Raw genomic sequence first — 15,558 nt, 5'->3', positions numbered from 1 at the left:
TTTCTGTGTTGGGTACACCTTTCCCCCTGATCTGGTAACACTGGAAGGCCCCAGGGCTGTCTTTGAATCTCTTCTCTTACTCATGCCCGTGATAATCTCATCTGGTCTCCTGGTTTCAAATAATCCTAGATAACAATGACTCACTCCTACATCTATATTTCAGACATTTCCCCTGAATCTAGACTTATATATCCTGTTTACTTGGCATCTCCACGTGGACGTCTAGCAGACACATTATCAAACTCATATCCCAGTGGACCTCTTCAGCCCCACTGCTCCCCAACCCTGCTTCCCCCAAAGCCCTCCCCATCTCGTTAAATGGCGACCTTGGCCTTCCAGCTGCTCAAGTCAAATGCTTTCATGGCATCCTTGACTTCTCTTGTTCTTTCATTCTTCACTCAAGTTAACAGCCAATCCTCCTGGCTCCCCCTTCAAACTAGGTCAGGAATCCAGTCACCTGTCACAACCTCCTCTGCTGCTGCTCTGGCCCCAGGCACCATGATTATGGAAACATCTTCTGTGGGTTTCCCTTCTTTCCCTCTTGCCATGCTCCTCCCAGTCTTCTTAACACAGCCACCCAAGTAACTGTTAAATATAAGTCAGATCATGCTCCTCTGCTCAACACCCTCCAGCGGCCCCCGTGACCTCATCTCCCACTACTGCCCCACTGTGTGCTCTGACCACGTGGCCACCTCACTGTGCCCCCAGCTCAGCCCTGTGTACCGCTCCTGCCTCTTCCTAGGAGATGCTATCCCTGGACAGCTTCCCACAGGGCTCGCTCACTCACCGCCTCAAGTCTCTGGTCAAATGGCACCTTCTCCATGAGGCCTACCCTGTCATCCTATTTTAACTGCAACCTGTGCCCTCAGCACTCTCTGTTATTCTTTATTTTTATTCATAACACATCTTACCTTCTAATAAATTCTACAACTTTCTCTTTTGTTTATTGTTTCTCTCCCATGACTAGAACATAAGCAGTGATTTGTGTCTGTTTCCTTTCTTGCTAGGACAGTACCTGGTAAGAAGTAGATGCTTGAGGAATGCCTGTTGAATGAGTCAATGAACGAATAAGCAAAACAGGCCACCTGAGGCCCAGTTCCATTTTGGCCACAAACTAGCTGGGTGACCCCTTCTCTGGTCACAGTGGGCCAGGCGTCCTTTCTCCTTTCGAAGGCTGACCCCTCACTTGCACTTGGCTCCCTCCTCACCAACCCCTCTCCAAGGATCATTACCTCCTCTTCCCTGTGCCACAGACTTCTATGTCTACTGGAACTTTTCCATCAGTATTTGCAGGTGCTGAAGCCTCTCCCATTTTAAGAAAATGATTTTTAACCCAATTCCCATGCCTGGCCCCTAGCCAACCCTTCTTCCTCTTCTCCCTCCTTCCCAGCCATCATCTTGGAAGAGTTTGCTGCACTCACCTTCTCTACTTGTGCACCTTCCATCACTCAACTCCTCAATCCCCTACAACCCTGCCCGTGTCTCCATGACTCCCACACTGACCTACCCCAAAGCCCCTGGCAGCCTCCTTATTGCTAAGTCCAATTCACAAGCTCTGAGATTCTCCTGCAGCTGCTGCTGCCCTCCCCTAGCCCTGCTCTGGGGACCTGGTTCTCTCGCTGCCTCTCTGGCTGCTTCTCAGCCAGCCAGTCTCCGAGCCAACCCCTAAATGCTGGGCTCTTCACATCTCCACCTGCAAGAGACCAGCTACGCATCTCAGCCAGCCAGTCTCCGAGCCAACCCCTAAATGCCGGGCTCTTCATGCCTCCACCTGCAAGAGGCCAGCTACTCCCTAACTATATTTACCATCTATGAAGATAACTCGAGAAATCTTTATTTGTACGTGAAATGCCTCATGTTTTTAAAAGTATTGTACAGGTCAAACAAAACACATCTCCAGGCAGATGCGGCCAGTGGGTGGCCAGTTTGCCACTCCTGGCATGCGTGCGCGCTTGCTTGTGCGTGCACATTTGCACACTTCTGCGCTGGTACGGCTGTGCGTGGGACGCCCTGGGGAGCAGGGGTGTAACTGGATGCTTGGCTTTGTAGTAGTAGCTGTAATAATATAATAATAATAGCAGCAGCTTACTTTTACTGAGCACTTTTATGGAGAACTGTTTTAAGTGTTTAACGCTTATTAAGTCTATTAAACTTCATAGAACCTTCTAGACAAGTATTATTATCCCCATTTTGCGGATGAAAAACAGGTGCACAGAGAGGCTAAGACATCAGAGGACAGGGATCCGTCTGTATGGCTACGAGCAGAACAGAACCATGGACGCCCATATGCGTGACCTTTATTCTGGGAGTTTGGGCAGGATTATGTTCCTGTTTTTTACCCCCGCTCCATAACAGAGCTGTACTTTTTTTCTGTGACCTTGTAGTTCTTCCTACTAGGGGTGGTAGGTATGCTTCCTTGACCAACTGACATGGGACTTGGCTCTGACACTTGCTTTGCCCAGGGGAAACAAGTGGATGTGACATGAGCAGTGGCTTCAAATGACCTTGCTGTTTGGCCAGTCCACCCACACTCTTGCTAGTTTGCCATGAGAAGATCTTGTCCCAGAGGGCTGCTGCCCCCGCAGCCTAGGTCCCTGACTGTGGGCACATGGAGCATATCTGAAGCCTTGCCTAACCAATCCCATGGGAGCCCAGGCCACCCTGAGACCTGCGGCCTGAAGCACAGCTCCTCAGCCAACCCCACAGACCCCCAAGCCAGTAAAATAGATGCTATGAGCCCCAGAAATTCAGGAGGCTTATCACACAGAATTACTGTAGCAGAGACTCGACTCTGTACCTGGCTTATACCTGAGTACAGGTGTGTGTGCCTGAGCGGGCTGCACAGAGACCTGTATAGTCAACAAGTGCTATTTGGCCTCCTCTGACCCAGGCCTGTGCTGGGGATTTGGAGATGAATCAGCCATGCTCTGCCTTCAAGGGTCTCTTCCCATCTCCCAGGGGAGATGAGGCAGCCTTATCAGGTAGATCGTCTATGAGTAAGGCGAGACAAAGTAGAAGGGGAAGGAGATCTGACTTCTGTACAATGAACACTTGAGGTGAAAGGCACCATTTTAATGGGCTAAGGATGAGTAGGATCTGAACAGAGAAGGGAGAGACGGTGTTCCACGGGATGGACCTCTGCGAGCCAAAACAATGAGGGAAAGCACTGCCAGCTGCAGGGGAACAGACACCGCGTCCGCGTGGCTGGAGGGCAGGAGAGTCCATGAGAGAGGCCAGTGGGACATCATTCCACTGACATGGGACCAGAAAGGGCCCCGAAGGGCAAAGTGAAGAGTAGCACTGAAAGTTTGGAAGCTGAGGACTGGCATCATCAGAGTGGCCTCATAGAAAGATCGCTCTGGTTGCCGAGTGCAAGGTGGACTGGAGGACCCACCAGGAGGGGAGAGGGAGACCAGGGAAAGGGCCATGATAACCTGGAGGAGAACTAAAGGCTGAGCATGCGTGGCCGGAGAAGAGGGGAGCAAGGCTGGTGAGAGCAGCCTGGAGGCGCAGGCAGTGGAGGGGAGCTGTGCCGGGCCGTGGTGGCACCACCTCCGGGACCAGCCCAAACCTCCGAGGGACACCCCGGGGGTCTGCTTGTATCCTCCCTCCTCCTAGAGAGTTCCGACCTGGCCAGCAGGGCCGAGGGGTGGGACGGGGCAAGGGCTCAGGCTGGAGGGGTGGGGCGGGGCTGAGCGATGAGCCCTCGGGACAGTGGGGTCAGGGCCAGCGTCTCTCACCGTGGAGCCCAGATATCAGTGGAGGGGCTGGGGGTGGGGGGAGGTGGAGACTTGGAAAAAAAGAAGCTGGGGCTTTCTCTGATCAACACTCGCCGAGGTGCAACAGCCCCAAAGACGGACATCCTCTTCCCCTCCCTTCTGCCCCCCCGAGGCCTGGGCCAAAGGCTACAGCTGGGTCTCAGGTCCAGTGCTATGCCCCGGAGGAAATCACTCCTCTCAAGCTTCTACTTCCAGACCGCTCTCTCATTCCCCGGGGACTCCCGTCTGCGCGCACAGACCAGCAGCCCAGTACGAGCGATGGAAGTAGTCTCAAGGTAACAACGACAGCAACAGCCATGCATTATCGAGGCCTTTATCCATGTTCATTGTCTCTGACATCCCAAGAGCCTGAAAGGACAGTGTTGTCATCTTCACCGCATGCGTGCGAGAACGTGGCGCCTGGAGAATAACTCAGCCAGGGCCCCGCAGTGAGTGAGCCGGATCGGCCGCCCCGGGGACACGCAGCGGCTATGTCAGTGGCCAGCCCCACAGGAGGGGCCAGCTGTGTTCACCTGCGCTGCCTCCCCCAGGCCTGTCTGCAGGTTGTCCGAGATTTCGCCTTAAGTTATCTATTCCCATAGAGAGAAGCCAGGGGATGCCAGGGGAGGAGGCGCACAGGGCGGGCAGGGAGAATGATCCCCCAGCTCCCTGGCCTCCTGGAGGGAAGCAGGTGTTCTCAGAGCCAAGCATTTCAATCTCCTCCCAGTGCTCCCTGGTGAAAGACGATACTCCAGAGGCAGAGCCAGGCAGTGTCTGTCCTCACACGCCACCCCCAGACCCCTGCTACAGTATCAGCGTGAGGACCCTTGCCCTCGTTCTGCTGGTGAAATTGTTTCTGTTTTCTCTCCAAGTCTGGAGACCCTTCCACTCTGCCCCAGAACCCAGGGAGACAACAAAGCAACAAGTTCTCCTATGTATCATTATTAAGTCCATTTTACAGATTAGGAAACTGAGGCTCATTTGTCCAAGGTCACACAGCTCCTAACTGCCAGAGCTACTTCTGGCTCTGGGCTTGGAAAAACTCCCTCTGCTGTCTTGCCCACTGTTCACTCTGAGGAAACAAGTTTAAAAAGAGCAATGAAACTAAGTCTATCAGGATCCAGTCAGGAAAATAGAGCTCAAGCCAGAAAGTTCCACAGAGGAAAGTTAGTACAGGAAACTCACAACAATGGGGTTGGATGAACCGAAAAGCCAAGTGCGGATCAGCAGACACCCCAGAGATGAGCCAGAGCAGGAAGCCGCCGGCTGAAGGGACAGCGGGAGGAGCCGGTGAGTCCAGAGGCCAGGGCCACCAGGCAGGAGTGGGTTCCACGGGGAAGACCCAGCCACTGCCCGGGATGCAGAGACTCGGGGGAATACCCTGGCTTCTCCCTCGATCCCATCCTCCACCCTCCCACCAGTCAGACCGAACAGGAACCGGGTGCCAGGGAGCCTGGGAAATGTAGTTTGCAGGGATTATACTTTACTACAGAGCAGAGCAGGGGGACAGCAGGGAGGGTATCTTGCCAGCAAACAGGCAAATGTCCAGGATACTAAGCATAGAGCGGGCTCCCCACCCCCTTGCAAGGTGGACAGTGACGAGTGAGGAGACACTGACAAGCCGCCAGCAGGATGGGAGAGGGTCTCAGGAAGGGGCCTGTGTCAGGGGATGGCACAGTTGTCTGTGCCACTACCAAGGTCCTGCACAGCGCGTGTCCCTTTAAAGGATAAAGGAACAGGTGCCAAATGGCTGCAGCTGCCATCCTGGGGCTTCTGAGAGTGACACCCCAGGGTGAACTGCCAGGAACGCCAGTTTCCAAGGGTCTTCAGGGAATGAGAAAATTGATGGGGAGCCCTGGGCCTCAGGCGGGGCTGTCCTGCCCTCCTGTACTCTTGCCAGGCACCCCCAGGCTGAGTGTGTGAGCCTGTTTGTGTGCAGACATGTGTACTCACAGGCCCACCCTCCGCTGCCCTGAACCAGGGTGAGCAGCACCACTCGAAGGGCCCTGCCTGGCCTCGGGAGCAGCCTCTATGCAGAGACCAGCTCAGGTCAACAAACAGCCATCCGGGGAGGGAGGGGAGCTCAGCCCTCCCCGGCTGCAGGCCCTTCCCTCACGGCCTCAGCAGAGCTGCCCTGCTCCCTCCACAGAGCCCTCGGCTGGACGCAAGGCCAGACAGCAGGGCAGGGCGACTCACAGGCCCCGAACCTGGTGTGAACACCCAGAGGAGCAGGGTCTCCTCCATCAGGGCCAGGAGGGGAGGGGGCACGTGGTATCTTCCCGACAGCTCAGCGGGCCCTCAAACAGCCAGCTTTTTCTCCTTTTCTTTTGCAAACAGCAGCAGGTGTAGGGCCTCAGTCCTCGGACCCTGCCTCTCTTCTTGCCACAGACAGGTACTGTGTCAGGCCGGCTCTGGGCCTCCAACTTTGGGCACAGCCAGGACCTACACTCAAATTTCTCTGAACGAGGTTGGGGGTAGAGAACTTGATGTTTCCAGGTAGGAACCCCAACAGCACCCCAGGGAAGCAGGAAGGGAAGTAGGCTCGGGGCCCCCAGTACTTCACTCCTGCACACACCCCATGGCTGGGGCAGCTGGTCACCCAGTGCTGAGCAGACGTCTGCTCCCAGCTCACATCAGGGCAGATGGGGATGGCAGGCGCCACCACAGGGCCCTGACGAAGTCCTCACGGCCAGGGGATGCGCCAGGCCTGGCTGGGCCTCATGCAGGTGGCAGTAAGAGTAGAGAGACCTGAACTTCTAGACACTTCTAGGCCCCGCAACATTGAGAGGTTGGCATCTTCTTCTGGGTGGTGGTGGTGGTGGTGGGGTTAGCCCTGCTTCCTCGGTCACCCTGCTGTCTGTACTCCTGTGGTCTGTTAGAGATACTTGCAGGAGGCCTAGACTCAGGAGGTCAAAGGCAAGTTGGGCCAACCATGTGCCATGGCAACAGAGCCTTCCCCACCCCCACCCCCACCTCTTGTCTCAAACCTGTCACCTGGATTCCTGTGTCAGGATAGACGATGTGTGTGAGCCCGTGGCCTGGGCCTTGACACCCACGGGGGTCCCACTGGTACTGCTCTCTCTGGCTAGCCTCAGGCCTGCTCCCACGGGTGACCCAGGTCTGTGAAGATCGCACCCCTGGGAAGGCAAAATGCAAGTAAAATCGAGACTCCCCTCTCCCCATCCATCAAAGGGCTTTGTGGAAGCAGCCGGACACACAATGTCATACTTCTCCTCCAGGTTCTCCTTTCTGAGCCGTGAGCTGATGCCAGCAAGACCTTCCTAAGCCCAAGACAAGCTCCACAGTCTGGGGTCCAGGCCAGAAGTCAGGGCCTTTATTTATTCTACGAATGCTTATTGAGGGTCCACTATGTGTCAAGCACTGTTCTACCTGTGGGGATGATATGCATGTTCAAAAGAAACAAAGATCCCTGTCTTCGAGGAGCTTATGTTCTAACAAGAGGGGAAACAAACAATACACATCCTCAGGAGGTGAATTACATAATATGGTCAGAGGTGGTAAATGCTCTGAAAACCTGTGTAGGCGGGTGAGGGGACGGACTGCAGTATTAAAGGCAGACCTCACTGGGAGGGAGACAGGGAACAAAGGCCTGAATAAAGGGTGGGGCCAGCTAGAGGGACACTAAAGGAGGGTGTTCTTGGCAGAGGGAAGAGCCAGTGCAAAGGCTCTAAGACAGAGCAGGCCTGGTGTTCAAGGAGGCCAGTGTGGCTGGGACACAGCAGATCACAGAGAGCGAGGAGACAGCAGGTCAGAATATCCAGACCATCCAGAGCCGTCTGAGTCTGCCGTATGCATGGGCTTTTACCCTGAGCCAGCTGGGAAGCCATTGGAAAGTTCTGAGCAGAGGACAGATCTAAGTTCTGAAAGGATTACTCTAGCTGTTGTGTTGCAAATGGGTTGAGGGGAGCAAGGTAGTACCTGGGGGCCACGTAGGAGACCACTGCAGTAGCTCCAGAAGAGAGGACAGTGGCTGGGGCTGGGGCGGTAGCATGGGGGTGGTGACAAGTGGACAGGTTCTAGCTGTGCTTGGTTGGGATTCACCGCTGGCGTGGGCGTGGGGCCAAGGGAAAGAGTTGTCAAGAATGACTCCAAGGCTCTGGACTGAGCAATGGGAAGGATGGAATCGCCGTTTCCTGAAACCAGCTTCAGGGGAAGATTAAGAGCAGGAGGTGGATACTTGGGCTGGAGACTTGGTAGAATCTGAGCGGAGATGTCAAGTAGGCAGCCAGAGAAGAGCTAGAGCCCCCCTCCTTCTTTGCTGAGACTCAGGAATTCACTAAACCAAGCCAAAGTCTTGCTGGCAGGTGGCAGGAGGAAAGGGGCACCCACAGCAGAGGCTGTGGTGTCTGAAGGGAGGCGACCAGTTACCTTCAGGAGGGCCAGGAGATCAGAAAAGGACAGAAAAATAGATGGCACCACGCAGTGTGAGTTGAGACTTTTGTGTAGTGGCCAACCCAAAATGTCCTGTGGGGTATGCTGATCTAGAATGATCTAGAATGCCCACGAAAGTCTTCCCTACTGCGCAAAACCAGGAAGGTGCCATCTAGAGCTCAGCAAGAGAGTTCTTGCTGCCCTGAGAGCCCTATCGGGCATGTTCCCCGATTCTACTGCCACAAAACACTAAGTCGGAGGCATCCATTTCTAGAAGGGACTTGCCCAAGGCCACTATGTCCGTACACAGTGCCGGAGTCAAAGCTGGGTCTGTGGCCAGGTCCAGGACCTTCCCATGGGCCGAGGCTCCCCTGAGAGCAGCATCCGACTCCTGGCCGGGGCCTGGTGATGCTCTGTTCTTTGACAGCTGAAGATGCTGCTCTAGATCACCTCCCTGCTCTAGATCAATTCCTTTAATGTCAAGGTTCCCCTCAAAGTGGCCGCGAGGAGGTGAAGAGCTAACGAGGGCCTGCACACGAGGGGCTCGGCCCCATGCCCAGCACAGGGGTGGGGACACACTCGGTCAGTGACAGACGGCCCCAGAGCCGTCCAAGCAGCAGTCACTTCTTTTCCTTATTTTAGGGATTAAAGAAAAAGCTATAAAAGTGAACAAGTTATGGAAATAAAGAACAGCCCCCTCGCTCTGCGTGACCCACTTACTCTACTTAATATTCAGGGTGCACGGAGATTGGTTTCTCCAGCTGGATTACTTCTTTAGGATAAGTTCCCTGGGGTAGGATTACTGCACTGAGAGGTCAGAGAGCCCTTTTATGGGTCTTTATAACTGTTGCCATATTGCTTTCCAGAAAAGATTGTCCCCATTTACTTTTTACCTGACTCTTTTTTTTTTTCTTACGATCTACTTTGCTTTTTCTTTACTGATTCAGTAGGTAGGAGATAATGAATTCACATTCCCTCGAATGTAATTGTTATAAATGTTCACTTTTTCTTTTTAGCATTTACTTGTTTAATTTGCTTCAGTGAGAAGTGTCTATTCATAGCCTTTGCACATTTATCATTGGGGGGTTGGGTCAACAAACATGAGTTGATCACTGACACTGTCAGGTGCCTGGGAACACCTCGTTTGCATGAACTATTTCAGGCCATAGCAATGAACTTCTTTATGAGCACATCTAATTCACATTTCCCCCCAGTCTGCCTGTCTACTGAATATTTTCATTTGTACTGTTATACATTAAGTTTTTAAAATGTATACTGTCAGATTTGCATCATGTGAATCCTACATATTTTTTTCCGTCAGAGGTTTTAAAGCTTAGAAAGTTACAACCCCATGATCTAATCCATAGTTAATTCTATTTAATATTTAGTTCTATTATTCTACTTTTGAAAGTCTTTAATCCACTGTTTCTGGATTAAAGAATATTCTACCAGACACTTAGGTAGAATGTGACATGCGAAACAAAACAAAACAAAAACCCCACCCCAAACAAACAAAAAACTCATTTCAAATAGATATGGGAAAGCCCACCTCAGCAAAGTTAATTAAGCTTCTTTACTGGAGGGTCCCTCAGAGACTTTTACCATGCCAGTAAGTCTTGTGGATCTCCAAGGTTTGGGAGGACCAGCATTATTCCTATAAAGCATTTCTTAAACTTGGCGCCTATGGAGCTCCTCATTCGCAGAGCTCCTCATCCACAAAGCCCCTCTTGGAGCTAGTTTTCCCTTGCCATGCTTTGGAAAATGTTGCTTTAACCCAACTTCAAATCAGAACATCAAAACAAAACTATAAGCTCCAATATGGTAATGAGGACTTTTGTCTATTTCACCCCCTGCTATATTCCCAGCAAACCATAGACACTCAGTAAATATTAGTTAAGTAAATAAATGAGTGTATGTACAAATAAAGCAAATCAAACCCAGTACAAAACACCGAGATACGTTCCAAGAAGCAGGGAGGGGCAGGGACTTTGTGTGGTTCACTGATGCATCCCTAGGACCTGGAATATGTCTAGGGTATGGTGTGTGTTCAACAAATACTTGAACAAATGAATAAATAAAGGAATGAATCACTTGCCCAACTGAGCTCCTGACTTCAGTCCCTAACACCCTTCCTTTTATGGAAGAGAAAGACTATCTCACCTTGGTAAGAGTACATGACCCTAGGCAGCTCGGGAGGCAGTTCCAGGAGCCAGCAGGTAAGCGCAGAGGCCCAGGGCCCCAGAAATGCCCCTCAGGAGAGGCTCATCCCAGCGTCAGAAGCCCAGCTGCATCCAGCCTGGCGATGTCAGGCATCCCAACCCAGGGAAGTTGAGGACCAGACTTCCTTGGAGCTGTCCAGACTAGCCAGGCGAGACTCTGCATCCTTCCTGTAAGAGGAAGCCAGCCTGGAATTGGGTCAGAGCCTGCCATGGGTTCTGTCCTCCGAATGGCCCTGTGGGCAGAGCCTTGCAGCCTAAGACACTGAGTGACTTGAGCCTTTGGGGGCAGGGGAGGCCTCTTAGGATCACAAATGGCTCTCCATCTGGATAAGCACAACTTCCACGTTCGCTGCCATTCTGAAACCAACGTCTGGTCCTCTTCCCTTACAGCTCCCACTCAGCTGGACCAGCATAAGGCCTGTGAGAGCGACCTTTGTTACAGAGGAACCTAAGTTAGTGAACGGTTCCTAAGGAGAGCTCTCCGACAGGTCCACGGCTTAGGTGGGGGTCAGGGTGGGGGAATGAGAACAGGAGCTGTTAGGACAGTCTGTTTCTCACAGCTCAGGTGACACTGACCCTCACCCAGCTTTGCCCAGAATCTACACAGAAGAGGTACCATGAGTTTTCAAGAAAGAGACCCCAAAGCCTGGCCCAGGAGCATCGGTGACCTTTTCCAAATATTACCCCTGGGTAATATTTCCTTTCAGAGGTGCCCAGCGCAGCCCCAGAGCGTCCCATGTCACCACGAGTGCAGGCCCCACCAGCAGTTTAGGGAAGACTGTTCCCCTAAACCAGCCCCCGTGTCTGAGGTTGGAGCAGCTTCCATGGCAAAGAAGAGAGGAAACAATGCGCTTTATAAAGAACCATATTTATTTTCATTTACAGCATCAAATACCATAAATAAAGCTAAACATCATTTGCTGTGTGCAAAATACAGGGTCCCGTGTGGCACTGTAAAGGACTATCAGAGGTCGCAGACATGCGTTGCGAGGAGATGGGGGGGGCTAGCTCAAGAGAAGGCTGAGAGGGAAGGAGGGCCCTCTCTGGTTGACATTCTATAAAGGGAGGGAGACGCTGCAAGAGAAACAAGACAAGAGCGATGACTTTGTACTGGCTGGACTCTGCACCAGTGCCGTGAGCAACGCAGCATGCAGGGCTGTGTGGACAGGCCGGGAGGTCAGCATGGCTCCGGGCCACATGCGGGACAGACGCCACCTTCTGCCCGAGACCCCGAGGCCCGGCGCCCAGCAGCTCCACCGGACTCGGCACGGCCCTCCTCTCTCTAAAAGCACTTTGACCGTCCTGCTGCTCCAAGTAATGAGTCAGCGGGCACATGTCGTCTGAGCAGAGCCACGGAGGCATGGACACCAGGCCCGGGCTGAGCGCAGTCATGTCTCACAGCCACCCCCGGCCTGGGACAATGATTGCTCCAGTGGAAGCTTCTGCATCATCTGGGGCATTATGAGCCAAGAACAGTAAGAAGAGCCACAGCAAAGCCCTTGTGTCTAAAGTAAAGGCTGTGGTAGAGAAAGGATTTGCCAGGAACATTGTGATTGTGTGTTCAAAACACAAAGCATGGGTCAAGCCTGTGATGAAGGCTGGGAGCATTTTTTCTTTGTAAACCCTTCCCAAAAGAGTCCCCCATGGTTTTGATCAATAATCTTTATACTAGAATCAATTTAAGAACTCTTTGTTTGCATGTACTTTTTCAGCAGCTACTCGACCCAAGTTCTTTTGCAAGGTGACAGAGCCCTCTCTGGTGTTCTGTCTCACCACTGGGGGAACCGTCCCAGGAAGGTAAGCGGTTTCGCAAGGGCAAAGGTATGCATGCAGGCTGCACGGGGAGCCGCAGGGAGGCAGGGCATGCAACCGGTGTAGACCTGGCGGCCGGCTCAGAGGTAAGTAGAGTCAAACATGGCTTTCGAGCGGAACACCACCCCACATTGCTAAACCCCATGCCATGGAATGAGTCCGTTAGTATGCAAGACGCTCGCAGTTAGCACAACCAGGACCACGGTGCGGAGGATGGGGCGCGGAGAGCACGTTAGGCATTAGTACCTCTCTCTGAAAATTGGCAAGAAAACCAGTCACCTCCGAGCAGAAGTGTGTCAGCCAAGAAGTGGGTGTAGCACTGGAAGGCTGAAATGAACTGGTAGCCACAGTGTAAGGTTGGAAAGAGAGAGACAGAAAGGAGAATTTAGTTCGGGGCGGGGGCGAGGCGGGGGAGGAAAAAAGACTGATAACACAAAAGGCACTGGAGTTGAAGATGAGGCCACCGTTGATAAAAGGGGAACTTCCCCGAACAAATCATTGCTTGCTTGGGACAGATAAACCTTTCTGGTAGTGACCGCCTACTCACGTACAAGAGTGGATGCGGGTAGTTGGCCTAGGCCAAAGCCCTCCCCTTGGAGAGACACGCGTCCTCAGGACCCCCGCCCCCCCCACCCCGATATCTCTTTTCCCCAGTTTCACTCCCGTGTCCCACACTCATTCTTGAATATGCTGTGGAGGCCAAGGGGCGTCTCCCTCCTGGGATCCACCATGCATTTCGGTTCTGCCCACCGGGAAGGTTCACAGCCTCAAAACATACAAACATCTCAGGCTTCTGACAGGCACACCCTGTCTCCCCAGAATAATTCAAACCAGTCTCTTTATGGCCATAAACGACGTTCTCCGAGAGTCTAACTCTGGCTTCATGGAGCGCTCCACAAAGCTTCTCAGCCCACCCTGAGCTGAAGACAGGAGCAGTGACATGGCTGTGCATGTGTTCACGTCATGACCTCAAGAATTTCCTTTTAGAATCAAACATAGCATGAATCCAGGGCTCCTCCCACCACGCTGAATATTAAAATTCCAGCAAAAATTTGGAAAAACCCAACGCAAGTCATCAGACTGAGAACGGTTCCAACGAGGACAGAGGTGTCAGTTCCCATGGGCTGGGCCACACAGCCCGGCCCCTCTTTTCTCTAAGGACTTCAAGAAGGGTTTGTAGAAATGCCTCTCCCCTTCGTCCTGCCCTATAGAAACTTGTCATCTCCAAGCTCTTGAGCGCCCTGGCTCTTAACGCACCCCGGGTTCCATCTTCCCTTAATCTAGAGGAGATCTCTAGTGTCACAAGTGCACACAGCCATCTCCGGCCTGGCAGCTCTAGATATCCTGAGCATGTTGGAAGGCCTCTGCCTTGTTCAAGCAGACCCAGCAGTGGCACACGTCCGGGCAGAGCAGGGTGTGGGAAGCGGAGGCCTCCCCCGGAAGCCCAGAGTGAAGAACACAGGTAGGCCCAAGGCCTGTTTTTGCCCTTAATAGGGCATATTTCTTTTGTATCAGTCAAGAAACAGCTTCCAATCTCTGCCTCCCCTGCCAGTCAAGACACAGGAGGTCAGACTCAGACACATTCCTTTGCTAGGACAGCGTGAAAACAAATGGTTTTTGACTGCTCTGACCAACATGCATGGCAGCTGAGGGGCTAAGCAGCCAGGATGTCTGTAAGCAGAGCTCCTCGGGTAGGTCACGCTTCCCAGAAATCCTATACCCTGAGGTGCTAACAAACGGCCTCAGTCCCAAAGCATGTGATACGAGAGGGCAGATTCTTCCCTCAGCCTGACCGTTATGGACCCTGAGTGGCCTTGGCTCAGTCTGCAGCCTGGGCTGAGGACCGGATGGGGGGCCCCAGGCGGGGGGATGGGCACAGCTCCTCTCCTGCAATGCACCAGCTCACCAGAGCTCTGCTCGGCCAGGGGCCACGGGGCCTCGCAGGCACTGCTCGTTAATTGGGAAGGGACAGTGTATGTTTGTAGCAATCTGCAGGAAACCCCACAGTCATTTGGCTGGTGATGAGGGGAAAAATCTTTAAGCTACTAATTTTACATCAAAACAAGGGTGCAAAACAGTCCCCTTCCCTGTGGGAGGGCAGATCACAGCCGACTACATACTGCCGTGTGTCTCCGTATGGTTTAATTCTACTCTGATCGACTCTTTTCTTCTAAACTGCTGATGCTTTCGTGGTGCCAAAACACTGTCCCCTGTGGACAAGTGGCATCAGGGTACACACAGCAAAAGGCACTGGTCAGGAGGTGGCACACTCGCTTCTGTTTCTATAAAAAGCCCAAATCATTAGTGTCATGGGCAGCGACCATGACCACGGACCACACTGTGGAAGGGATTCGTGACACCAGTTACAAACTTCAAACCGTGTTTAGAAAAACTGACACTCATAGGGAAAAAAAAATGCTTTCTCTTGGCTTATTAAAAGTTTTAAAAATTGAAATGTAAACCTAGAACTATGGCTCGCTTTGGTATAAAAGAAGTACAAAGCTATAAAAAACATCCTTCATGTCGTCTGGCCCCGGCACCAGGAGCAGATGTCCACCCTGACAGAGTCAGGTGCGGGTGGCCAGTGTGAAGCTCTTTGGCTTTGAGCGAATTGGCGAGAGAATGCTAGGCTTCCCGGCCAGACCCTTGGCTAACTGCCAACACGCTGCCGTCTAAACTGGAAATGTGAGGGCACTTTGGGGTGGTTGGCATTTCAGTGGAGCTTCACCGGGAAGCATCTGAGCACCCAGTTGCGGATGGTCTCCAAGGACTCCTCAGACTCCCGGTACATGGAAGCCAGGACCTCAGAGAACACCCAGAGGAGGGGCAGCCCGAGGCTCAGGAGCTCGTAAGTGTAGCAGTAGTTATAAGCATTGTCCCTGAAATGCAGTCCGGCTGCACGCAGGAGTCCCCGAATCCAGTTAAGCAGGCTCCGGGGAACGTGAAGCAGGCCCCAGGGCAGCACGAGGGGCCAGCTTAGCGCCTTCCTAAAGAAGGAACTGGTGATACCTGGAGGGCTGCCTTCGGGCGTGCCAATAGCAGCAACTGCGCAAGAACTTTCCACGGGAGTGTCTCGCCGAGGGGCCTCTGGCTCTTTCCACGGTCCCTCCTCCTAAGAGAGGGAGCAGAGGAAGGGCATTTAGTCCATGATTCTCACAGAGCACCCTCCGAGGAAGCAGATGAAGAGAGCCAACACAAACGGACCGTGGCAGACCCTGCATTTTGCAACCAGCCCCCCAAATAATAGCCCCTGTGCACTGCTGAAGGGGGATTGAATATGGGCATCGCTTTTCCGGGGCCAACGTGACCACAGGGTTCACAGACCTTCAAAACACACGTCCTTAAAAAACAACAACAACAACGCACGTATGTCCTTT

General features: G+C 52.8%; 1 protein-coding gene across 10 annotated transcripts in view; it reads right to left on the bottom strand.

Annotated features, from left to right (window-relative positions):
- Positions 1 to 15,558, bottom strand: part of LOC113913852 (F-actin-monooxygenase MICAL2) — a 216,264-nt gene that overhangs the window by 66,150 nt on the left and 134,556 nt on the right. For 4 of the 10 annotated variants that reach the window (XM_027578196.2, XM_027578197.2, XM_027578198.2 and 1 more), the window contains one exon: positions 15,191 to 15,293. In XM_027578196.2, the coding sequence (XP_027433997.2) occupies positions 15,191 to 15,293 (103 nt within the window). Of the gene's footprint in view, positions 1 to 11,216; positions 15,294 to 15,558 lie in introns of those variants that run through there. The other 6 variants (XM_027578203.2, XM_027578206.2, XM_027578204.2 and 3 more) reach the window with 4 other exon arrangements.

The sequence above is a fragment of the Zalophus californianus genome, chromosome 11 (assembly GCF_009762305.2).
Source record: "Zalophus californianus isolate mZalCal1 chromosome 11, mZalCal1.pri.v2, whole genome shotgun sequence".
NCBI classification, from domain to species: Eukaryota; Metazoa; Chordata; class Mammalia; order Carnivora; family Otariidae; genus Zalophus; species Zalophus californianus.
This window is presented reverse-complemented; position numbering and strand designations above follow the sequence as displayed.